We start from the raw sequence: 25,328 nt of genomic DNA on the forward strand, positions 1-25,328 counted from the left end.
AGAAAGAGTTGCAGAAGATTCTCCTGGCCCTTTAAATGGTGCTGCTAGGAAAGGAAATTTACCACAAAAGGGAAAGATCTGAGGTTAACTGTACTATTGCGTCTGATGCCAGACAGGAGTGCCCTTCCTCGCCCTAGACTCATGGAGTCTTTTTGTATCTACATTGGATAAACTTCTACATATGGAAACTTGTGTGGACCTGTAGAGTCGAGTCTCTCTCGGTTGTCCACCTGATGATTCAGGCAATGAGCGCTTCTCCACTTTGCCTCGCAGAGGGGCCCACAGTAGCTAGAAGATCCCTCGGGATAGCCAACCTTTGTGGCTACTTCCCCAGCAATGGAGCAAGCAGGACCGGAAGCAATCCTGGTGGGCTGGCTGACAGCCCAGCAGGCCCGCCCTGGGGCGTGGTCTCCACACATCCGCTCCACTCCAGGGGTAAAGGAGGCTTAGGCGCGACTGGACGGCGGCTTCTCACAGCGTTGGCGGCGGTTGACATCCGCCGGTCTTTCCACTGAAGTCCGAGTCTCTGCTTCCAACGTCTCCGTCTGGGTGGATATTCCAAAGGAACAGGCCCAATAGGTGCGCGGGAAGTTAAGGGACTCCCGGAGGGGGTTCCCAGGAGCCTATCTTTCCAGGTTCTCAAGCTGCGTTCACCCTGAGGGTGCAGGGTGTAGAGTTTGGAAGATCCCCTTGCAGCCTGTGGAGACGACGTGGGATGCGCTCTAGAGTAGCTGCAGAAGCTCCCTGAGCAGCAGTTTCCCACCTGGGCCGTTCGCACTGGGTCTCGATGCCCAGGGTTTCAGCCTGTGGCGGTGGATAAAGGCACCGGGAAGGCACCGGGAGGGCGACCTGCAGGGATAGCGGATAAAGCCCTGCCCCATCGCCCCGCGACTGGCTCTGCGCGTTGGGCTGGAAACCCGACCACATGCTCGCTCCTGACAGTTTGGGGGCCAGGGCGGAGGGCTGGGCCGGGTAGCTGAGAGCGTCTCTCCTGGCTCCTGCAGCTGTGCGCTGTGGTTTCTTTGCAGATCGCCATGGATCAGGATGGGGACTCCGGTGGAAAAGCAGGGAAGAACTTCTTGAAGCTGGGAAAGAAAAGGTAGCGGATTTGTTTCGCTTTCGTAGTTTCCGTGGCTTGAAGAATTTGAGCCATTTGTTTCTAGCCTCTAGCGCAGAAATAAACAGTGGGTGAGGGTATTGATTATTGAACTTTAAGTCGTGCAGTTCCCTGCTTAGAGCAGAAAAGTTCCTTGGCTGAGACGGGGACAGCACATGTATCCTTCCTTGGTCTTGATGAGGCCTTTCCGCGTCTTCCTGGCCCCGATAGGCCATTAAGCACATCCGTTTTTGTTTTACTGCTTTACAACCAATGTTGGTCGCCTACGCACCTGAGCTTGGTCCCTGCTCTCTGCTCCGTGGACCCTTATCTTACCTTTGATAAACAGCCGTGTTTGTGGAGTGGCAGAAGAATACAAAAGCTCAAAGCTATATTTAGGTTGTTTTTGTTTCGTTTTAACTGGGAATGACTATAAAGTTGGTAATGGAGCTACAGAGAGAAAATAATTTTCTTAAGTAAATTTTGATCACAGTATTCTAGTTATATAGAAAAGTTTGGTTTTATAGGTTCACCATTAATGGAAAATTGTAATGTAAACTGTAAGATAAATATTTTAGCAAATATATTAATAAAATCAGAAACCAAGCTTTTCAGTGTAAGAGCAAAAATACAAAAGTAGAAATCAAACAAGTATGATTCGTTTTCAGTCCACTAAAATGGTCATTAGAAAGAAGCATTATTCCTGTCAGGACTTGGCTTCTAAAAACCGTCCTTCGCTAAACAGAAGGCGCACCCATGGAGAAATGGGTGGCTTCAGACAGCTCTGAAAGGAAGTCTAGGGTATCTTCTGGTAGCTGGAAGCAAGGAAGTGGATTTTAGTGGAGTGGACACAGGAGCAGGGACTTGAAGGGGCCTCCAACACTAAGTCCAGGACAGATTGACCATCAGAGAAAAAATATCAGCCCTAGTTTATTGTGAGGAACTGAGCACAGTACAACTGAGGAATCTGTAAAAATATTGTGAGAAGAAGGAAACCGAAAGAGAATATGACAAGTAGAGAAAATAAAGGAATATTCTTCATAGAACAATTCTTCTGTCATATGGAAACCTGCATTTATAACAATTGATTCAGGCAAGAACTGTCAATGGATCCTAAACTGTTCAAAGAAAAGTTGTATTTAATATCTCCACAATTCTTCCTAATGGGAAGAAGGAAAATGTGATTTTCTAGTGAGAAAGCCTACAGTTAGCACTTCAACCACGTGGTGAGACTTAGCTTCATTTGTGCAGCAAGAGACTGGGAAGCTGCTCAGCGTGTGATCGGATTTGAGTACACAACATCACACAGTATGCTTGCAAAAACATTAAAAAATTTTTATTTTTATTACTACATGTTTGCAGTACATAATGATTACACTCATTGTGGGTAATTGGTACATCTATATAACACATCTTGATTCTTTTATTTTTTCCTTCCTGTTCTTTTATTTTTGCCAGTATCAGATTCATTTCTTTATAAGTCCTTAACAAGTTATAATATTTAAGGTGAATCCAATTAGGCTTCTAAACTTACGGTGTACAACAGAAATATAGTGGAAGTGACATTTATAATTTAAAATGTTCTGAAATGAATGTTAAAAATGAAAAGTAATGGGTGAAATTAATTTGTAAAATTTCATGGAGTTATAACCAAGATATAATAACTTCTACATGTAGTCAAAATTATGAGTCAGTTCATTTTGTCTTTTTTATAGTAACTCCTTCATTCTGAGGGGTAGTTTACATTTTCTGTACATCTATGTTTGTACTCAGTTTGAAAGTGGTATATCCAAAATGTGCTATGCTCTGGAACTGCTCCTGTTTCTTCAAAAGAGTCAATGTTAAAAAAAAAAATCCAACAGAAACAAAGGAGAGGACTTCTTGGTTGAAAGACTTAAAAAACACCTAACTATTAAATATAATGTGTGAACTCGGACAAAATTAGAGTACAAAACAAAAACACCTATAGAAAATATTCCAGAAACTTTGAATGTGGATTTGATATTAGATGATATCAAAATTAATATTACTTTTCTTAGCTGTGATAGAGGTAGGAAACCATATAGATTGCTATAATGCCTGAAACCTACATTTAAGTATTCAGCAAAATATTAACAAAAGGTAATGTATACTTCCTTATATAGAAAATGTGATAATAATGTTAGTCATTGATAAACCTAAGTAAATTATGTGTGTAGCTGGTATACTACTTTTTCAATTTTTCTGTTTATTTAAATTTTTTTATAACTTTTCATATACCCATAAAGACTCCACAGAGTAGAGAGTGGAAAGTCTACTTTTTATTTTTATTCCTTTTTCTTTCTAACCTGGTAGATTAAACTACTATCTTTTTAAAGAGAAAACACAGGTATTTTTGAGTCAGAATTATTGAAGATATGTTGTGGGAAATGGTAATGAAAATTGTTACCGCACATATCTTCATTTTTATAATTGGCCTTCAAACTTTTTCAAATTAGAGATCTTTTGTAAGTACTTTTTAAACTGTGCTTATCATCGTTTATCTTATTTCATTTTTGTGATCCTGAGGTCCAGTATTGGACTTTGTATGCAAAACAAGTGCTTTTCTACCACTGGCCACATCACCATTGATTTAAGTCTGTTACAAACACTATATATTTTAATGAGATTGTAAAGGAGCACTGAGCCTTACTCATAGGTATTGCAGGGATAATAGTATTTCCTGAGTATCTGTGTTTGAAAACAACTATTAAAATGTTGTTTGATGAGCAATTTTGCCTTTGTAGACAATGTCTTTCCTGCTGATGAAGAAAAGTGAAGAATCTAGTAGGTGTAAGAGTTCTGTGAATGTGTATTCCTACTCAGTGCACTACTGCATCTCAGGAATCGGAGGTCACACCATACATCTTGGTGCTCTGGGAGCAGATTTTGTGGTTTAAATCTTGCCTTTGTTCCAGTAGTTGGACCTTGGACAAATTAACTTTCTTTGTTCTTCTGCAGTTTTCTCATCTCTAAAAGGACAAAAATGTGCCTTTCTCAGAGTTTATAAATAATGCATAGGAAGTGCTTACTTAGCCACTAAAATATAAATTCTTCAAAATAGCATCAGTTTTAGAGAACTAACTAAATAACTGTCTCAGAGCTCAAACTCAGCCATTTATGGCCAATTCCATTTTCTCATTCTGCTGTGGGGATATGCCTGTTCTAGGAATATGGTGGGACTAAGCCTGAAATTCTTGTGCAGTTCCATCGATTTAACATTACTCCAAAGCGAAAAGGATTAAACCCTGGATTCATTTTTAGAAGTCTGTTTGCCTCTTAGACTTCATTTAATGTAAGAGCAGAGACAAAGATGAATTTTATCTTTGAACTTAAAATTCTGTGCAAAAATAATGCTGTTCTTTTCTAGTCTTTCTTTTACGTGTATGGGAAATGAGGCCAGAGTGCTCTGGTTAGTTTGTGTTCATATCCTTGGTGGCAGTTACATGCAGTGAAGAAGACGGGTTACTGAGTTAGAATAATTTGAATCTGGGGTCAAATAATAGTTGGCCTTTTTATACCTAAGGACCGCTTTTTCCTGTTTCACAGAACATCTTTCCACAGGCATAGCTCTTCAAGATTGCACTTATTTCTACAATGGACTACTTTGGGCTCCAGACATCCTTTCAAAATCATATTTGCTTATAAGTGATTTAGTTAGTTTTTATCTTAATCTAGTTATGCCCAAAATCTGATCCTCCCTGCCCTCCATTAGTAGAGGTAATGATTAAGAATATTTAGGGGATAGATAGAATATCTACTACAATTACCTTGATGGAAATTAAACGGATTAATTTCTGGGACCATGAATATTTTTCTACTTGAAATAAAAATAGAAAATTATTTTTTAGCATATATTTTTCCAATTACCAAAGATGGATTTTATATATTCATCATTGAAATTTAGGAAATACCCAAGGCACAAAGAAGAGAATATTTTTATAGAAATCCCCAAACCTAGTGATAATCACATATGCAGGTTTCTTAGATATATATAAATCTACATATATTTGAAGTTCATAAAAGATAGCCTACAGTTACCCTGCTTTTATTGAATAATATATTATGGACATGTTTCCTTGTCTTTACTTATACAGTCTATAAATTAATTTGGTAATTTAAAATTATTCTATAATTTTTACTATTTTTAATAATTATGTTTCCTATTTTTTCAGTAAAAAGGAAAAGAAACCAACTGTCGGTGTGTTTGGAATGGTGAGTTTTGAATTTATTTACTGTACAGAATAATTTGAAAATCTGACTTCTACTTCATAGAAAAGAGACATTTTACCTGACATAATATTTTCTTAAAGAATATGGCAAAGAGGATGCAAAATGAATTGGATTTAGCTTATTTCCAGTGAAATCCTGATCTTAAATTGCCATGAGAATTACATCCCAACAGTCATTGTTCCTGATGCATATTTTAATTCTCTTCTGATGAGTGATGTTTCCAGTAGTGTGTTGCCTAGAGAAGCATTTTCCTAGGAATGGTCTTTGCCATCTTAACAGAAGAAGCTGCTACATTTCTTGCTGTCTTACATGGCTCTGAAATCTTGGCACATTCAAGGTCAAAGTGTAAGACCGAGGGCCTTACCAAACGCTCTGAGGAGCTGACTGTAGTGAAGAACACCCGGGAAGGAACACACCGGACAAGTTGGAAAGTAAAACAGACCTTTATTAGTCTGGCCAGCTGGCACTCCCAAAGCAAAGTAGCTTAGAGAGGCAACTGGCTCAGAGTCTGAGGCTGTTTTTATAGGGAGTTGCAGGGGAAGTTAGCAAGCAGAACTTACAGAAAAGAGAAAAAAATGTTGATGGTCAAAAGATGTTTGCAGATTGTCTTATAGATAGCTGTGTCCGGAACATCAGTTTCGGACAAACAAGGAGATGGGTAATTCACTTAGGAACTCTATGTTTGTTACAGACTTTATCTTATGTCCCAGAACTAACAAGCATCTTTAACCATTAACTCACATTCAATCACAATTGGGGCTAGGGGAGTTTTATGATTACAAAGTTATGCAGTCCCACATTCCCCACTGATTTTACAGCTTAAGTAATCTTACGTATAAATGTAGGCATCCATTGTATACAACAACATGACAATAGTAAGCATATACACACAACTATAATGATGAGAAAAAGTTGTTTTAACCATTGTAGGTTGGGCAGCCATTTAGTTAGCCATTGGAACAAGTCCCAGCCATCTTTATCATGTACCCTTTGAGTCAGGTCTTTTAATTGTTTTACCTTTTTTTTGATCTTTGGACTATTGTCAGTCAGATTGAAACAACACATATTTTTTATTTTTTTACAACCTTGGTGGTGGAAGAGTAACAAATAGTTTATTGTTGCCCTATTATCTAAGATTGTCTGTCTCTGTTTCTGTAACTCTTGGTTAATTAATGTCAAGGCTGATGAGGTAGCATTTAACCCTTTGACCACTTTCTATGTTAATTTTTGTACTGTCTTTTTAGTATGGACTCCTATGGAAGACAGAGCAACAAAAGATGTTATCATAGTTATCACTTTAGCATCTGTCAACCGACCTATATCATCATCACATCCTGGTGCCATATAAGGTGACCAACGTTTAGTCCTATTTGGCACAATCAAATCAGTTCTATCTGGTAAAACTATGGCTAGACAACTCAAGCAGCAATGGGTCTTGGTCAAATTGGCTGGAATATAATTGAAAGTTATTTTTTTACAGGTATAAAACCATCCTGTTGGCAGGGAGATATGGCAATTGTTATATACAATTTTTTTGTTTTATATGGCAGGGCATCTCTTTTGACCATTTTATTTTCAGACACTTGGTTGTACAATTTTTATACATAGCACATGGGGTATTATTTGACATAATTACCCTGGGTGTATATAATTTGATAGCATTTTTAGGTTTACGACATGAGACATGTCCCCAGTTATAACTATCTATATAAGTGAGATTTTTTTCTGGGATGTCCTTGAACAGGGTATAGGGTTGTATTAATTTTAAAGAGGTGCACACCAGAATGAGACAGCTTTCCAGTACATAATGGAAATTTACATCAACATTTAGACAGAATTGAGACAGATTAAGCGAGTTTGTCAATTAAATCTATACATTTTTTGTGTGATCTAGTCCTCTTGGGGGCAGTACTGTCAGTGTCCCAGAGAATATTATCATGAAGATGAAACATCTCCAGCCCACTCCAATCTTGGCTTTTGGTCACCTGGTTGGCTGATAACCTTTCATTTGACCTTTGTGACGTCCGCGGGGGGGTCCTGCTTTTAGATGGTTGTGATGTATCCAGGCAGAATGTCTAGCTACCTTCACTGTCAAGGGAGTTGACAGGACAACAACAGTAACCGGTCCCTTCCAACATGGTTCCAGGGTCTTGGAATCAAACCTGTGAATAAAAACCAAATCTCTTGGCTTATAGGGTAAAGGTTGGAAAGGTTTTTTATTGGGACTAGGCATTTTTTTAAATAACTTATCATGTAGCTCTGATTGAAGCTGATGAACTGTTTTTAAGGATTTTAGGAGCCAAAGGTGGGAAAACTTTTTTAAAAATTTTATATCTACTAACGGGATGATTGGGGGAGTTTGTCCATAAACAATCTGGAAGGGAGACAGACTCAGGGGAGGCTTGGGAGTACACCTTGTTCAGAGGAGGGCAAAAGGGAGAAGCTCTACCCAACCTAGTTCAGTCTCCAAGCATAATTTAGTCAGAATCTCCTTTAAAGTTCAATTTGTTCTTTTTACCTGTCCTGAGCTTTGAGGCCTATAGGCACAGTGTAGATTTCACCTTATTCCAAGGATATTACTAATTAATTTAGATATCTTGGCTGTAAAGGCTGGACCATTGTTGGACCCCAGGGCTAAGGGCAAACCAAAATGGGGAACTATTTCTGTCAAGAGCTTTTTGACTGTTACCTCAGCTGTCTCCCTCTTAGTGGGGTATGCTTTTACCCATCCCGAAAAGGTATCCACAAAAACTAGCAAGTATTTATACCTATACATGTAAGGCTTTATCTCAGTAAAGTCCAATTCCCAATGTTTTCCTGGAGTTAGCCCTCTGTGCTGGACCCTGGGGGGTCCAGTTACCCAGTTTGTGTTTACCTTGAGGCAGGTGGGACATCATCTCACCATGTCCTGGGCCTTTTGGGCCAATCCCTCGCTGACAAAATGGGGTTGTAGGGCAGCCATCATCCTTTTTTTGTTGAGGTGGGTGGACTCATGTAGTTCGCATAACAATGTGTCTGCTGCAGCAGCGAGGAGCACCATCTTTTTATCATTAGTCGTCCACCATCCATGTTTTTTTTTGAGTCCAGTGCTTCCCGCTCATTTTAGCCACTTTTTATCTGTGTATTTAGGTTTTTCTGGGAGTACTGGCATGGGTAGCAAAACCATTTGCTTCCCCACTGATTTGTGGGCAGCTTGTTTTGCCGCCTGATCAGCAGCATTGTTACCAATCACCTCGGGGCTAGACCCCTTTTGGTGCCCATGGGCAATGGATGATGGCAACCTCTTTTGGCAACCAGATGGCTTGTAGTAAGGCCAATATTTTAGTCTTGGTTTTCATTTCCTTTCCTTCAGAGGTCAGCAGCCCTCTATTTTGATAAATCTCCCCGTGTACATGAGCGGTGGCAAAAGCATAACGGCTGTCAGTGAATATATTTATCCTTTTTTTTTTTCCAGTTCTAGAGCCTTAGTCAGAGCAATCAGCTCAGCCCTCTGTGCCGATGTCCCTTGAGGTAGCCCCTGCTCCCATTCCACCTGTTGGTCCTGGCTGACCACCGATGCTCCAGCATACCGTACACCATCTTGAACGAAACTGCACCCATCAGTATAGAACATTATCTCTGCGCGGGGGAGGGCCTGGTCCATCAAGTCCGGATGTCCTCCCCTCAAGTTTTCAAGAGTCTTGAGGCAATCATGGATGGGCATTTGTTCGTCAGATTCCGGGAGTAGAGTAGCCGGATTGAGGCTAGCGGTGGTTGCAAACTTGATGTGTGGCTGTTCCAACAAGAGTCCTTGATATTGTAACAGTCTGGCATTAGACAACCAGTTGCTAGGTGAGCTATTCAACAAGGGCTCAATGGCATGGGGAGTGATCAAAGTCAAATCCTGTCCAAAGGTCGATTTGTCAGCCTCTCGGGTTAAAGCAGCAGCTGCTGCTACTGTCCTCAGACAAGTGGGCCACCCTCGGGCCACTGGGTCGAGCTTCTTTGAGAGGTATGTCACGGGTCACTTCCTTGGCCCCAAAAGCTGAGTAATTACTCCCTTAGCCACCCCATTTTTCTCTGTCACATACAGGGTGAAGGGCTTGTTTAAGTGTGGCAATGCCAGGGCTGGTGCCAATGTAAGTGCAGTGTTAAGCAATTGAAATGCCTGTTGACAAGCCTCAGTCCATTTAAGGGGCATATTTTTCCCCACAGTGGCTTCATGCAGGGGTTTTGCAATTTCAGCAAAGCCAGGAATCCAAATTCTGCAATACCCAATCTCCCTTAGGAATTCTCGCACCTGTTTCTTTGAGCTCGGCTCCGGGATCTGGAGAATTGCAGATACCCTTGATTCTGTCAGCCTCCTTTTTCCCTTTTTAAGGATATAGCCCAAGTAGGTTACCTTGGTCTGACAGAGCTGAGCTTTTTTCCAAGACACCCAATATCCCAGTTTTTGGAGGGCTTTCAGGAGGCCCTCGGTGGCTGTAATGTATTTTTTATTGGTTGAAATCACCACCAGGAGGTCATCGACATACTGAAGAATAGTCGCCTGGGGAAACATTTTTTTACCTCTTGTAAATCTTTGCTGAGAGCTTCCCTGAACAGAGTGGGGAAGTTCTTAAATCCCTGCGGCAGCCGGGTCCATGTCAGCTGTCTGGTAGTCCCAGTGTCTGGGTCAGTCCATTCGAAGACAAAGAGGGGTTGGCTCACAGGTGCTAGAGATAGGCTGAAAAATGCATCTTTGAGGTCTAATACTGAGTACCATACACGAGCAGGAGGGATGAGGCTCAACAGGGTATAGGGGTTTGGTACCGTTGGGTGAACTGTCTCCACCCAGCTGTTTACTTCCTGTAAATCCTGTACCAGTCTGAAGTCTGAGGTGCCAGCCTTCCTCACAGGAAGCAGGGGTGTATTCCAGGCTGACTGACAAGGGATCAGGATGCCGGCTTCCTGGAGTCGGTGGATGTGCTTGGATATCCCTACTTTGGCCTCCAGCTGGAGGGGGTACTGTCGCACACGGGCGGGGGTGGCAGAGGCCAACAATTGAACCACCATTGGGGCATGGTGTTGCCCAGGTGGGTTGGTCTCAGCCCACACCCGGGGAAACTTTTTCTGAAGGTACTCCCAATTTTGTTCAGGAGGTTTTGTGCCCTCTTTTAGCAGCTTAAATTCATCTTCAAGGGGAACCGTTACCATAATGGCAGAGGGTGACTTGAGTTCAAAAGTCCCTCCTTCAGGCTCAAAGGAAATAACAGCCCCCGATTTTTGTAACAAATCTCTTCCCAGCAACAGATATGGGCATTCTGGGATAACTAAGAAGGAATGGGTAACAGTGCCTTTTCCCAGATTTACAGTTTGTTTAGTGGTCCAAGGATAAGAGGCTGACTTTTCTGTGGCTCCGGTAATGGAGGACTTTAGGGAAGAAAGGGTTCCAAGGGGGGTCTTCAGGACAGAATGGGCTGCACCAGTGTCCACAAGGAATTGAACATCTGTTCCCCCTATTTTTAAAGTCACCATAGGCTCATTAGGGTCAAGCGGCCATGAGCCTCGGCCCCGTCAATCTTTTTCATCTACTAGAAGAACTTTATCTCTTTTTTTTTAGTCTCTTTCTCTCTCTCTCTCTCTTTTTTTTTTTTTAACTTTTTACAATCCCTTTTATAATGGCCCTTCTCCTTGTAATATGTGCATTGATCCTTTTTTAACAAGGGCTGTACTTTACCTTTATCCTCTTTTTTATTTTTTCTGTGTTTCTTTTGGATGAACCCTCCATCTGCTAAGGCTGTAATATTTGTTTTTTTTTATCTTTTTAGCCATTCTGTCATCAAAAGGATCCCTGTTATTAAACACCTTTATTGTTACACTCATCAATTTTTTCCTATTTTTCCCCCCAAATCCCTCCATCCGCTGTAATTTTTTTCTAATATCTGGAGGCGACTGAGTGACAAAAGCCAAATTAATTGCCTGTTGTTTTGTAGGGGCATCTGGGTCAATTGGAGTATATGTATGGTATGCTTCCAACAGATGCTCCAGAAAGGCAGAAGGGGATTCCTCAGGTCCTTGGAGGACCTTGTTTACCTTGTTCAAATTGGTAGGCTTTCGAGCGGCTCCCCTCAAGCCTGGTAGGAGATGTTGATGGTAGTTTTGGAGAGCTTCTCTCCCGCCCGAGGAATTAGCTTGCCACGGGGGATGGGTGGATGGAAGTTGTGCCTCAACACGGGCCAGTTGTTGCTCATCGAGTGGGCCCTCCGTTCCTCCCAACACTGACTTTATGGCTTGCCCTCGGATCCTCTCTCTTTCCTCGGAGGTAAAAAGTGCTTGGAGGAGTTGCTGGCAATCATCCCAGGTTGGGTCATGGGTATGAAAAACAGATTCTAGGAGGGAGATCAAAGCCTGGGGTTTTTCTGAAAAAGGGGGATTTTGATGTTTTCAATTGTACAAGTCACTGGTAGAAAAAGGGATATAGACATAATGACCCTGCTCTATTTCCCAAAGGGGTAAAAGAGGGACCAAACCAGTCCCTTCAGTGGGAGCCCCACTGGGACCATAAGCGGCCCCTGTTCATGTGTGGGAGGGGGAGGTTACAGAATCTGGAGATTTTTCTTCTTCAGGAAAAGGAGGGTAGAAAGGGTTTCGAGATCTGGGGCTGGCTTTATCAGAGGAGGAGGATGGCTCCACATAGGGTGGAGGTCTTCTAAAGGGATCTAAGGGATCAGGATCTTGTGAGAGCACCAGCTTGGGAACCTGGGTTTTGACCTCTTGGGGTTCCCTTGGAGCCATAACCAGAATGCGAGAGCTTTTTCACAGGGAACAATGCTGCAACCAAGCCGGAGGCTCTTGGCAAGCCTGGACCCAGATATTTATATATGGAAACTGATCAGGGTGACTAGGGTGACCGGTGACCTTTTTCCATACAGCCTGACAGAGGCTTGGGTCAAAAGAGCCCTCAGCTGGCCATCCAACTCCAAAGGCTGGCCATTCCAATTGACACAGGGAGCGAAGTTTTCCATGAGAGAATTTAACCCCATATTCGTCCTCCTGTTCAGGGGAAAAAGCCAATTTAAAATTAGTGAGGAAATAGTCCAACGGAGTATTCTTGGAGCAGGATCCTGCCATCTCTGCCCTTGATGGTTTGGAAAGAAATGCAAAATTAAACACACAACGGATAGGACACTAACGTATGAACGACAAGATGAACAGGCGCCACAACAGAAATGAAACCAAATCTTCCCTTGTTCCTCGTCAGGAACCTTGGGATCAGGGGAGGCTCCCCGGCTCATCAGCCACCTCACTCCTGACTTAACAAACGGTTGCAACTGGCCAAAAACTTACCTCTGGAGGTTTTCTGAGGTCTGTGCCTGAGAGTCTCCTGCTGGATCCCGCCACAGAGTCTTGGCTGAACCGGGGTTCCTCACCCGGGGATCTCGCTGGGGCCTCCAAAATGTAAGACTGAGGGCATTACCAAATGCTCCGAAGAGCTGACTGTAGCGAAAAACACCTGGGAAGGAACACACCAGACAAGTTGGAAAGTGAAACAGACCTTAGTCTGGCCAGACGGCACTCCCAAAGCAAAGTAGCTTAGAGAGGCAACTGGCTCAGAGTCCGAGGCTGTTTTTATAGGGGGTTGCAGGGGAAGTTAGCAAGCAGAACTTACAGAAAAGAGAAAAAAATGTTGATGGTCAAAAGATGTTTGCAGATTGTCTTATAGATAGCTGTGTCCGGAACATCGGTTTCAGACAAACAAGGAGATGGGTAATTCACTTAGGAACTCTATGTTTGTTACAGACTTTATCTTGTGTCCCAGAACTAACAAGCGTCTTTAACCATTAACTCACATTCAATCACAATTGGGGCTAGGGGAGTTTTATGATTACAAAGTTATGCAGTCCCACAAAAGTCTCAAGCTCCCACAATAATAAAAAGTAGGAGAGGATTATTTATTACTGTGACTTAGTATGTACCAGTTTTCCTCTGTGTTGAAAGTTGAAAGTCTAGTAGTTGAAAACCTTAATTTCATTTTCTCGTTCCATAGTGGTTGTTCAGAAGCTTTCTTTTAACCCTACTTGGGATAACACAGGAATTTTGTGGTTGAGGGTGGTTATTGATGATCTCTCTCTCCCTCTCCCTGGATCCTTACTTTCTTTTTGCTAAATGGATAAACATGAATTTGGTTGAACTACTCCAGAACTGGAACCCAGGAGACCACAAAACCAATTAAGTCTTGCAGCACACACTTATACTTCACTGGCTACACATTGACATCTTTTTCAAATGGTGAGAAGTGGGTAGGTGAGTATAAAAGTTGGTGTAGATGGGGAAAACCAGTCATGTGACCTTTGCACGAAGGAAGGACTCTGTGGTTGCCTGACATCGTTTTCACCTTCCTGTGCTGCAGTGGCTTTGCCACAGCTCCTGTTCTGACACTGCCTCTTTTTGCAGTTTGAGGGTGCTGAGACCAGCTGCTCAGTCATTCACAGAAGGACAAGTTGAGCAGCCAAATGACAATGATTAAGATTATTAAGATTGGTGCATTCTTGAACAGAAAGGATTTTTTTATATAAGTTGGGTTTATTTGTTTAAATATTTTATGACAAAAACATTTGTCTTTCATAGATTTTTGCTTGTATTTATGTGTATGTATGCTGAGGATTGAACCCTGGGCCTCATACATGCTAAACACACACTCTATCACTATAGTTTAGTGTTTATTATTTATAGGTTAAAATTTTTTAAATCTAAGGATTCTATTATTTTAGAAAATGTAACATAACAAGCCACAAAAGAATAAAAATCCAGAATTTGAATGTGAGGTAACTATGATAAAATCCACAGAGCACAATATGCCAGGGATCGTTCTTAGTACTTTATATACAGAATCATTCAATCATGAAAACTCCATGTGAGGCAGATGCTATTTTCATGACACTTACAAATGAAAACCTCAGGCCAGGCATGAACTTGTTCAGGACCCACAGCAGGGCTAGGATAGATATAGTTCATTCTGAGATTCCTGGGGAAGTGCTAAGGTGGCTTTTCCTCATGTCTTTCTCCTGAGGAGTCCATAAGAGAAACTATGAGTGTGAGTGTGAACCTAACATGTGTGTAGAACCTATAAACACAAGGACATCAGCAGAAAGTTTAATGGTATGCGGCTGATGTTACTGGCAGTGTAAATTAACCACTTCTAGCTATGACTAAGACCATATGTCAGGCATGTCTATGGACCCAGATTCTGTGACATATTAGGGGGACTCAACAGGAAACAGTGTCCTCTCACTGGCAGCTAATAATGGAGAAAGCTTTCAATTAGTAGTTATTCCACCTCAGATGAGTTTCACTGGCCATGATACTGCTGCTCTACACATTAAAGAATACAAAGTACAACCTGCAATGGCAGGTATTGCCTGGAAAGACATCCCACAGAAACCAGGCACATGCTCTCAGTGGAGTTAACACTTGGTACACCTGCTTTCCCCAGAAGTGTGTTGTGACAATATGTGGAACATTGTGTACCAGTAAAGCTTGTGAGACCCTCAGCGACTGACATTTTTATTCAGGGATGATACCATAGGCACCCTCTGTCCCTCATGTACCAAAACTCCAGACTCAGGATGGCAAGTGTCTGGCATAAACACATTGCACAAATACTTTGGTCACATTTATTAGTGTGTGATGGTAACCCTCCCCAAATCCAAGTTCCTGATGGCAGCTAAGACTAATCTTGTGTGTGGGTCTTTCTAAACACAGAAAGACTCTTTTCTACTCACACTGTCTGCTATCTCGTTTTTACTATGAGACTCTACCTCTTAGCAACCTTTGACATTGTTCATCAGGTTATTTCTTCCCTTGGCTCTTGTGATGTCACACTGTGCTGATTTTCACCCCAGCTCTTTTGCTTTTATTTGTATCTTCTTTGCCTGTGAAGTTAAGAGTTCTTACAGCTTTAAATCAAGGAGTGGGTGATGGTGCTGACAGTCCTTTAGCTCTACAGTCCTTTCCAAGTAGTTTTTGATCCTCATGCAAACCCTCTTTCTCTTTTGAGTTGCACTCTGCAGAATTACACTATCTTCTACCCATTTTCAGAGGTATTTCCTACCAATTTTTAATTACTCCTTTTTCATTGAGGACTTTAGCTTTTGATTGCTTCTACTTCAATCATCTGTGCTACAGTTATTCTGCTGAGTAGTTAAGTGTCTTTATGAATGGCCCTGGAGTCAATCTTCCTTAACCTCTGCAGTTCCAACAATGGCCCTCCCCTTACTCTTAGTCATTTTCACATGTGGGCAGAGGACTTTGGGCTCATCCTCCCAGACAACTTCCATCTATGGATTTGCAAATTGCAATCTATCTTTCACCACAATGTTCATTAGTTCAAGTTTTGACCTTTATGTTGCTTTTTTTCATTGTTGAGACAAAATATCCAACATCTAAACTTAAAGGAGAGCAGTTTTATTTTGGCTCAGTTTGTACAGTTTTAAGTTCATAGTTGGCTGGCTCCAAGGCAGGGTTATATGCTTGAGGAGAAACAGTTAATGGCAGACAGGAGGCAGAAGTCAGAAGGCAGCAAGCCGTGAAGTAGTGAAGTGGTCAAATGATGACAGCAGCCCTCTTTCTGTGTCTTGTATTCTATCCAGGGAACAAGTCCTTAGGCCAGGTAACACTCACCTCAGGGTGGGCTTTCCCATTATCCATAACCAGAACTATGCCAAATGGATTAGTGGACTGATTTAGTAATCACACACTCTTGATTCCAGCATCACACACTTAATCTCAGCATCACCCAGCCTAGATCCAGGTACCTCTGAAAAGTCCCACCTATGAACACATGAGGCCTGGCGGGGGGCACCTAGACATAAGCCATAACAACTTTCCTCTTTAATTGCTTTTCTTTTTTCCTTTCCTTTTCCTTCCTTTTCTTTTCCATTCTTTTCCTTCCCCCTTTTCTTTCTCTTTCTCTTTCTCTTGCCCTCCCTTCTTCTCCTCTTCCCTTCCTTTCCCTTCTGTCAGTGCTGGAGATTTTGGAGACATTTCCATCTAGGTCTCTTTGCTGTCTCTCACCTCTAGTCACTTAATCTGAAAATTGAGTGGATGAGTTAAATTCCTGCTTTGCCCTCTCAACAGCCTCTGATACTATCCATGGCGTTCTTTCTGTACTTCTTGTGATGTCACCCTGTGCTGATTCCCTCCAGGCTCTTTGGCTTTTACTTGATAGTGTAAAAGATAGTTGACAGACTTTTAGCTTGACAAGATCATTTTCAAGTATCTTTATAAATAGTCCTGGACTCAACTTCCTTTTACCTCTTCAGCTAACCAACCCCTCCCATACTCTTATTTGCAATGTGGTTGAAGACTTTGGGCTCATGCTCCCAGCTAGTATCTATGGAATTGTAAACTAAAATGTATCAGTCTTTGACACCAATGATTCATTTCAATTTTGACCTTTCTCTTTTATTTCTTTCCTTTCCTTCACTTGACTCCCCACATCTGCCCTTTTCTTCCCTTTTTTGTGATGCTGGAGATTGAAACAAGAGACATTGTACCACTGAGCTACACCCGAAACCCTTTTTTATTTTTTGAGACAGAGTCTCACTAATTTTCCCAGGCTGACCTTGAACTTGGGACCCACCTGCCGCATCTTTCCCAGTGCTTGGATTATAGGGATGAGCTACCACACCCAGCTTTATTATTCCTCTACTGATATGTGTGTTCATTTCTTATTGGCTCTGTAGCAAAATACTCATTTAGTTGATTAAAATGATAAAAATTTATTACCCTATGGTTTTGGAGACAGAGGTCTTGCTAGACTAAAAGCAAGGTGTCAGCAGGATTGCATTCCTTCTGGAGGCTCTGGGGAGCATGTTTCCTTCTCCTTCTCTAAAAGGGCCTTGCATTCTGAGAGTCATAGTCCCCATTTCTTGCCTCTTCCTTCAGTTCTCTTATCTCCTGCTGCTGACTCTGAGGACCTGCATCTCTCTTAGAAGCACCCTTGAGATTACACTGGGTGCCCCCCCCCCATTGTCCATGGAACTCTTCCCATCCCAAGATCTTCCACATCTCTAGTGTCTTTTTAAACATTTTTAAGTTTTGAGTAAAGTTTACCAGCTTGCCTCTTGTCTGGGCACCATAGTCATGTTCCCATCTAACCTGGGGAATATTACAAAAGCCACCTTCCTTCCTGTAACCTCAACTTCTTTTGCTCTGGGAATTCTGATCCTTAGCTTTCAGCACTGATAAACCTTCCCTTTGTGTGGTTCTGGCTCCCCTTCTGTATCTCTCCTGTCAGTCTAACCAAGTTTTCCATTTCCCTTTTTTTTTTAAAGGCTCCAAGATTGCAACTGATATATTAATATTTTGACTTCCTGCACCTTAACTGTAAGAGCCTGAAGAGTTATGACATTTGCAAAATCAAGCAGTTGCTCCTTCTTGTGTATTTTGTATTCTTTGTTTAATAAAAGTTATTAAGTTTCATTTTAATCCTCATAAGGACTCAGCAAGATTTTCTATATGTATGTGTGTTTTTCTCATTTTGTAATTGTACAGATGGAGGCCTTCACTCTCCAAAAATCTCTTCCCTAAGAAACTGCAGAGGTAGGATTTTGATTGTGGCTTTTGTTCTAGTCAGGATTATGTTACCACCATCTTCAGATCTTCCTCTCAACTTTTCTCTCCAGAAAACTATCTTGCTTCATGTCATAAAGAAAAATGAAGCTCTGACTCTCTCAGCTTTCTGTGGAATCCTAGTTGAACCTAAATTCCCTTTTAACTTGTTCCGTTCTATATGAGATTATGAGACATACCATTGCCTGCTTGAGAAACATCTTATCTTTACTAAGTTTTAGTATAAAATTTTTTAAACATGTAAAAGGTAGAATAGTAAAATTCATCCTCATTCATTATTTATAGCCAGCAATTAATATTTTGCCACGTTTCATGTGAAATTACAGATTTCACAGTGTTTCATATCTGTTTCAAGTTATATCTTTCCAAAAATTTTTCCCCAAAATAATTTTCTTTAAACTATAGTGTAGTGATAATGTTTAACAATATGAACAATAATTTCTTAGTATAATATAATGCTCCATTCATATTCAAATTTTTTCCAATTATCTCCAAAAATATTATAAACTTGATTTGTTCAAAATAGAATCAGCCCAGTGACATTTGGATATTTTTTTCTCCTGAGACTGAAATGTTTCTACTTTTAGTAGATAACATTGACAGGTCAGTTATAGTATAGAGTGCCCACTTGCTAGGCCACATTAATTGCTCCCTTGCTATCATTTAACTTGATCCTCCATGCTTTGCATGTTTTATATGGTGAAAGTTAGGTCTAAAGTCCTTTTACATTTATTTATTTATTTATTTATTTAGGGTACCGGGGATCAAACTCGGGTCCTTGAGCTTGCACAGCAGGCAGTGAAACCACTGAGCTAAATCCCCGGCCTTTTTACATTCATGTTAAACATTTTGGTAAGAAAATTGTGTGAGGGATACTGTATGCTTCATGTCTCATCACATCTGTGTCATTCAGCAAATGTTTGGATTCATGGCTTGCTTATTTTTGAGACGTTCTGAAGGTAAAATATCTTATGATGGAAGTGATGAGATAAACTGCATAAAATCTATCCACTCTGAGTGTATAGGAATTTAATATTTTGTCCACTTTTTAGTGTCTCTAAAAGAAGAAAAATAATTTCTGTGCATCCTTTCTTCTTCACTTTGGTTTGTATGAAGAAAAGGATGTATGCTTAGTTAAGACAAAGTGCCAAAATTTAAGCTGTGCTTCAGTAAGATAATGAAAAAACATTATTCTCTTCTTTGTGTTATAATTTGTAAATTGGATGATATTTTGAGGTTATGAAAAGTTATGCCAAGAACCTAAACGAGCTGAATTGATTACACCTTGGAGAACTAGAAAAGGTTGAAATCCAAACACCTATGCCCTTTATATACCATATTTTCTTTCTTTTTTTTGCCAAACCTTATCTTTCCACTAATCATTTCATAATTTGACTTAGCTTTTTCTCTCCTGCTTGATGGAGTGTAATGCACTGTGGGCAAGAGCTATTCTTTTTATTTTTCCAATTGTCAGTTTGGTATTTATTCCCACTCACTACTGCTGTGTTAGTGTAAGTTCCTTGGTAGGTAACTTTAGGGTTGGTTTCCCTCTCCTTGTGGAGAATATATAATCTTTGAAGGCTTCCTTGTGCTGCTATGTCTTTTATGTCGCCTGATTCCTAATCCATGTTTGGGTTTACACTTCCTTCCTGGACCTAAGACTGTGTGCCCTGTTTCCTCCTTGGGCAACAAACCTGTCTGCAGCTACATGGTTTGTCCACATGACACCCTCTCATCTTAGGCGTCACCACTGGCTTTGTCCTGTTTTTATTTTGGTTCTGTTATATATTTTTTCCAATCCTTAACCAGTCCGTTGGGTTTATGAAAGAAGTAGAAATTACTTTCCAGGTGACCCTGAGCCCATTCTTCTTACTGTCTCCTCTTCCATCAGTTTTTAGATCCAAAGAAATCGTTCCTTCCTGTGACTTTGTTATAACTAAAGAAATCATGAGGATCTGCACTAGATAAGACCACATTCTACCTTCCAAAGAAGAAATGTTTCTTGGGAAGCATGTATCTAATTCTTTTCCTCTCATTATTAAGGCCTAATTATACTAAAAATCATTTTACATTTATATTAATTCTACTGTGTACTGGATCTTTAACCTAAGGCACTGCCCTAACAAAATGCTTCCTAATTGATGTTTTCAGAAGGGCACTGGCAGTCAGATTTTTTCCCATGACACAAAAAATTAATTTATCTTATAAACTGGATCAATATACATTTCATTTCTATTATGGTTATTAAAGACTTTTACACTTCTGATCATACCTCATAGAAGAAGACAGATGGACCCCAGTATGAAGAATTACTTGAGATCTCAGTAGAAGAAAAAATTGCCTATTTCTAATTAAACTATTGCAGTAGTTTATCAAAGGTAATGGGTAGCTTGGACTGGAGTAGTAGTTAGTAGTGGTAGTAGTCTGAAAATTATTTGGATTTGGGATATATTTTTTTAAGGTAGAACAAACTATCCATGAAAATGTGCTAATTGTGCCTATGCTCTATGTTTTCTCTTTCTTAGTTTCGCTATTCAAATGGGCTGGACAAGTTGTACATGTTGCTGGGAACTCTGGCTGCAGTTATCCATGGATCTGCATTCCCCCTCATGATGCTGGTATTGGGAGACATGACTGACAGCTTTGCAGATGCAGGAAGCAGTGTTCCACCAAATATTACTAATTTGAATCTCAGTAGGTATTATTTGTGGTACTGACTTCCCAAAAGAATTAAAAGAATCATACCACAGTGATATATGCTCACCCATGTTTATAGTGGCACAGTTTGTAATAGCTAAAATTTGGAAACAGCCCAAATGCCCATCAACTGGAGACTGGATAAAGAAGATGTGGTTTTTCTATAAAATGGAGTACTACTCACCCATAAAGAATGAGAAACTAGAGAAATTTATAGCTAAGTGGATGCACATTGAGGTGATATTCTTAAGTGAAATAAATAGGACACACATGTAAATACCAAATAGTTTCTCTGGTGTGAAAAACTAAAAGTGTAAATAAGGATCAAAATGTATAGCTGATATTGTGAAATAGGAAGAAAAGGCCTAAAAGGAGTAGGGGAAGTTGGAGGGGTAGGGGAAAGAAAAGAAGGGAAAAGAAAAAATATGAGAAAAGCGAAATATATAGAAAAACACTGTTTGTGGAACCCTTACTAAATGTGCACTGTTGGGTTTACTGCTGTGGGAAGTGGAGGGTCGGAGTACCAGCTTCTTCTTCTGTTTTTTTTTTCACAGTACGTATTTGCAGTAAATGCTTTTTACAGTTGTCTTGTATGTACATAATACAACTTGATTCCTTCTTTTTTTAAATTCCCTTCCTCCATCACTTCCTCCTCTCTCTCTCCCTCCTCCTCTAATTCCTTTTCCCCATTTTCATTCTTGTTGATATTAATAATCTTAGCTCATGTTTATAGCATATAATGTTTACATTCATTGAGATTACTAGGTTCCTGTACATGGCATATCTTTATTCTACTTATTTCCCCTTCCCCTCCTCCTCACCCCTTACCCTTGGTCTCTTGGATCCCTTCCCATTTGCAAAAGACCCATCTCCATGTCTCCTTTTATCCATCTTTTATTGATCTTTTTATTTGTACTTTGCCTTACTTAAATGAGAGACACCATACAATATTTAAGCCCGTGTGTCTGGTTTTGCCCAACATTATGTTTTCCAGGTATATCCATTTTCCTACGAATGTCTCAAATTTGCCTTTCTTTATAACTGAGTAAGATTCCATTATATATAGATACTACATTGTCTTTATCCAATCACCTGTTGATTGTTTTACAGGCTGCTTCTAGAATTTGGCTAATATGAATTGTGTTGCTAATAAACATTGGTATGCATGTATCGATACAATATGATGTCCTAAGCTCTTTGGGGATGATACCTCAAAGGGGGACAGCTGGGTCATATGGAATTTCTAATATTAGCTCTTTGATATATACTTCCTTGGTGAGGTTAATTCCTAGGTATTTCATTCTTCTTGAAGCTACTGTGAATGGTGTTTTCATAATTTACTTCTCATTCAGTTCGTTATTGGTGTACACAAATGCTAATGATTTTTGTGTTGATCTTGTGTCCTGTGTCCTGTTACATTGATGAAGTTGGTTGTTGGTTCTAAGAGGGGTTTTTGTTTGTTTGTCTTTTTTGGTAAAGTTCCTTGGGTCTTCGATGTAGAGTATCATGTCATTGGCAAATAATTTGAGAACTAATTTGAGTTCTTCCTTTCCTATAAGTATCCTTTTTATTTCTTTCTCTTGCCTGATTGCTCTGGCTAACATTTCAAGCACTATGTTGAACAGAAATGGTAATAGTGGGTATCTTTGTCTTGATCCTGATTTTAGGGAAAATGCTTTTAGTTTTTCCCCATTTAATATGCCAGCTGATGGTTTATCATTAATTGCTTTTATCAAATTCAGGTATGGTCTTTCTATTCCTGTTTTCTCAGAGTTTTTAACCTGAAGGGGTGTTGAATTTTGACAAAAGCCTTTTCTGCATCTATTAATATGATCACATTTTTTGCCCATCTGTTTATGTGATGTATGAAACCTACTTGATTATTATGTATGATCATGATGTATGATCTTTTTGATGATGCTCCATGAATATCTTGTTAAAGATTTTTGGATCTATATTCATTAAGGAAATATAGTTTAGTTTTCTTTTTTAGTTGGATCTTTATCTAGTTTTGGAATCAGGGTGATATTGCCATCCATAAATTAATTTGGGAGCACTCTTCTTAGTTACTTTTCTTATTCCTCAGACAAAATACCTGGCTCACAAAGTTAAAGAAAGAAAAGCTTATTTTGGCTTACAGTTAGTAAAGGTTTCAATCCATAGTCAGCTGGCTCCAAGCAGGGTGGCATGGCAGAGGGCCAACACAGAGGAGAAATAGTCCATGACAGAGCAGGCAGGAGGCAGCAAGCAGTGAAGCCTGCCTTCTCTCTTTCCTGTTATAGTCCTTTCAGGCTACAAGCCTGTTAATTGATGCCACCCACACCCAGGATGGGGCTTCCATTATTTATACCTAGAATTATGCTAAAGCAATTTAGTTATAACATGCCTTTAATCGCAGCATCACACACCCTAATCCAGCATCACACACTCATGATCCACACACCTCTCTAGATCCCCTCCTAAGAGCACATGAGGTCATGGTGGAACATCTAGATACAAGCCATAACACACTCCATTTCCTTCAATTTCTTTGGAGAGTTTGGGGAGTACTGATGGTATAACATCCTTAAAGGTTTTGTAGAATTCAGCAGTGAATCCATCAGGTCCTGAGATTTTTTTAGTTGGTAAATTCTTTTTTACTGTATCAATTTCATTGCTTGTTATTGGGTTGTTCAGCATATTTATGACTTCTTTGACTAGCTTTGGTAATATGTATGAGTCTGGAAATAAATTTGTCAATTTGTTGGAATACTTTTTCAAAGTAGTTGCTACCGTCTGGATTTCAACAGTGTCTGTTCTGATTTCATCTTTTTCACTTTTAATTGCAGTGATGTAAGTCTTTCCACTCTTTCTCTTGGTAAGTCTGGTTAAGGGATTATTTATTTTCTTTATTCTTTTAAAAGAACCAGCTCTTTGATTTGTTGATTTTTTATTTGTTTTTTATCCTCTATTGTATTGATTTTCACTCTAATCTTTATAATCTCCCTCCTTAATTTTGGTTTGGGCCTAGATTGTTATTATTTCTCAAATATCTTAAGATTCCTCATAACATAAGTTTATTTGAGCTTGCTCTGTTTTCCTAATGTGAGCATTGATTGTGATGAATTTTCCTCTTAGGACTGCTTTCACCGTGTCCCAGAGGTTTCAGTGACTTCCAGAAATTTTTTAATGTCTTCTTTTATTTTTTCCCTGACCTGTTGACTGTTTAGAAGGGTATTATTAATTTTCTAGGAGCTTCCATATTTTTTGTGACTTCTTCTGTCATTGATTTCTATTTTCAGTCCATGGAGGTCTGATAGTATATATGGAGTAATTTTGATTCTTTTACATATATTTAAGCAGGCTTTGTGGACTGGTATATGATCTATTTTGGAAAAAGTACAGTGTGTTGCAAAAAAAGAATGTAGACTTTGTTGTAGTGGGGTGGAATACTCTGTAGATAGTTACTAAGTCCATGGGTGCAATGGTGTGGTTCAGCTTTGATATTTGTTTATTGATTTTTTGTTTAGTTGATCTGTCTCTTTGTGAAAGTTGGGCATTAAGATCCCCACTATGACTGTAATAGTACTTATTTGATCTTTTGTGTTCAACAGTATTTGTTTTATAAAGATCAGTGCTCCAGTATTTGGTGCATAAATATTTATCAATGTTATCATTTCTTGTTGGAGTCTTCCCTTAAGTAGAATGTAGTAACCTTGTCTCTTCTAGTCACTTTTAGCTTGAAGTTTACCCTGTCTGAGGTTAAAAATGCTACCTCTGCTGGTTTTTGGAGTCCTGTTGCATGAAATATTGTTTTCTACTGTTTGATTTTTAGTCTATGAGTATCTTTTTAGATTGATGAGTTTCTTGAATACAATAGACTGTTGGATTCTGTTTTTTTGATCCAGTCCATCAATCTATGAGGACCAGCTTTTGTTTGTAATGAGTTTCTGAAGGCAAATTCACAGGCCTTAGAATGCCTGGTGGAAGTTCTGACAAAGATGTAATGAAAAGGAGAAAGTTTGAAACCATAGATATTGCAGAGAACTTCAGGGAGAAATTGAAGAATCTGTACAGAACCTTGGATAATAAGCTGAAATTAGTTATGAGAGTCCCTGCCAGATTGGATATGGATGTAATAGAGGAGTCCAGGATGATTGTAAAGTTTATCACCTTGGAAACTAGAAGGATACAGTTACCATCAGCTGAGATGAGAAAGACAGAGGGAGACTAGGTCTGTGCAGTAAATAACAGAAGTTAAGTTTTGCACATTATCATGACTTGTGTGTGGAAACAAATGCAGGAATGGAGAAGTGGAGGCAAAATAAATTGTGTGTGTGTGTGTGTGTGTGTGTGAGAGAGAGAGAGAGAGAGAGAGAGAGAGAGGAAGAAGTCAAGTTTGAAAGAGAAAGGAAGAGAAATTTTTGAGTAATGTCTTTGAGAAAGAATTGGATCCATGGCTCAGGAACAAAGGTTTGCCTTGCATAGGAGCAGGGACTCAATCTATAACAACAGGTGGGAAGAGACAGTATTTGAGTATCAGAGTGGGTTTCAAGGTGGGTAGATCATGAAGTGAGAATCTGGAAGTTTTCTTCAGTCTACAGCACCCCCACACACACACTCAAGATCCCTGGTGCATCCCTGAGAACATGGGAAGTACTAGACCCTATATGTACTATGTTTTTTCCTATGCATACATACTTGTGATAAA

The 25,328-nt window shown here is 39.9% G+C and overlaps 1 protein-coding gene across 2 annotated transcripts in view; it reads left to right on the forward strand.

Moving 5' to 3' along the window:
* Positions 1–411: 411 nt before the first annotated feature.
* LOC101705543 (ATP-dependent translocase ABCB1) overlaps positions 412–25,328 on the forward strand; it is a 94,805-nt gene continuing 69,888 nt past the window's right edge. Inside the window, exons 1-4 of one of the 2 annotated variants that reach the window (XM_004851210.4) lie at positions 412–579; positions 1,029–1,099; positions 5,290–5,329; positions 20,467–20,635. In XM_004851210.4, the coding sequence (XP_004851267.1) occupies positions 1,035–1,099; positions 5,290–5,329; positions 20,467–20,635 (274 nt within the window). In that variant the 5' untranslated portion in view covers positions 412–579; positions 1,029–1,034. Of the gene's footprint in view, positions 580–1,028; positions 1,100–5,289; positions 5,330–9,243; positions 9,339–20,466; positions 20,636–25,328 lie in introns of those variants that run through there. The other variant, XM_087206273.1, reaches the window with a different exon arrangement.

Source organism: Heterocephalus glaber, unplaced genomic scaffold (assembly GCF_053883595.1).
Source record: "Heterocephalus glaber isolate CG9 unplaced genomic scaffold, H.glaber_assembly_v1.0 deba00000621, whole genome shotgun sequence".
Taxonomy (NCBI): Eukaryota; Metazoa; Chordata; class Mammalia; order Rodentia; family Bathyergidae; genus Heterocephalus; species Heterocephalus glaber.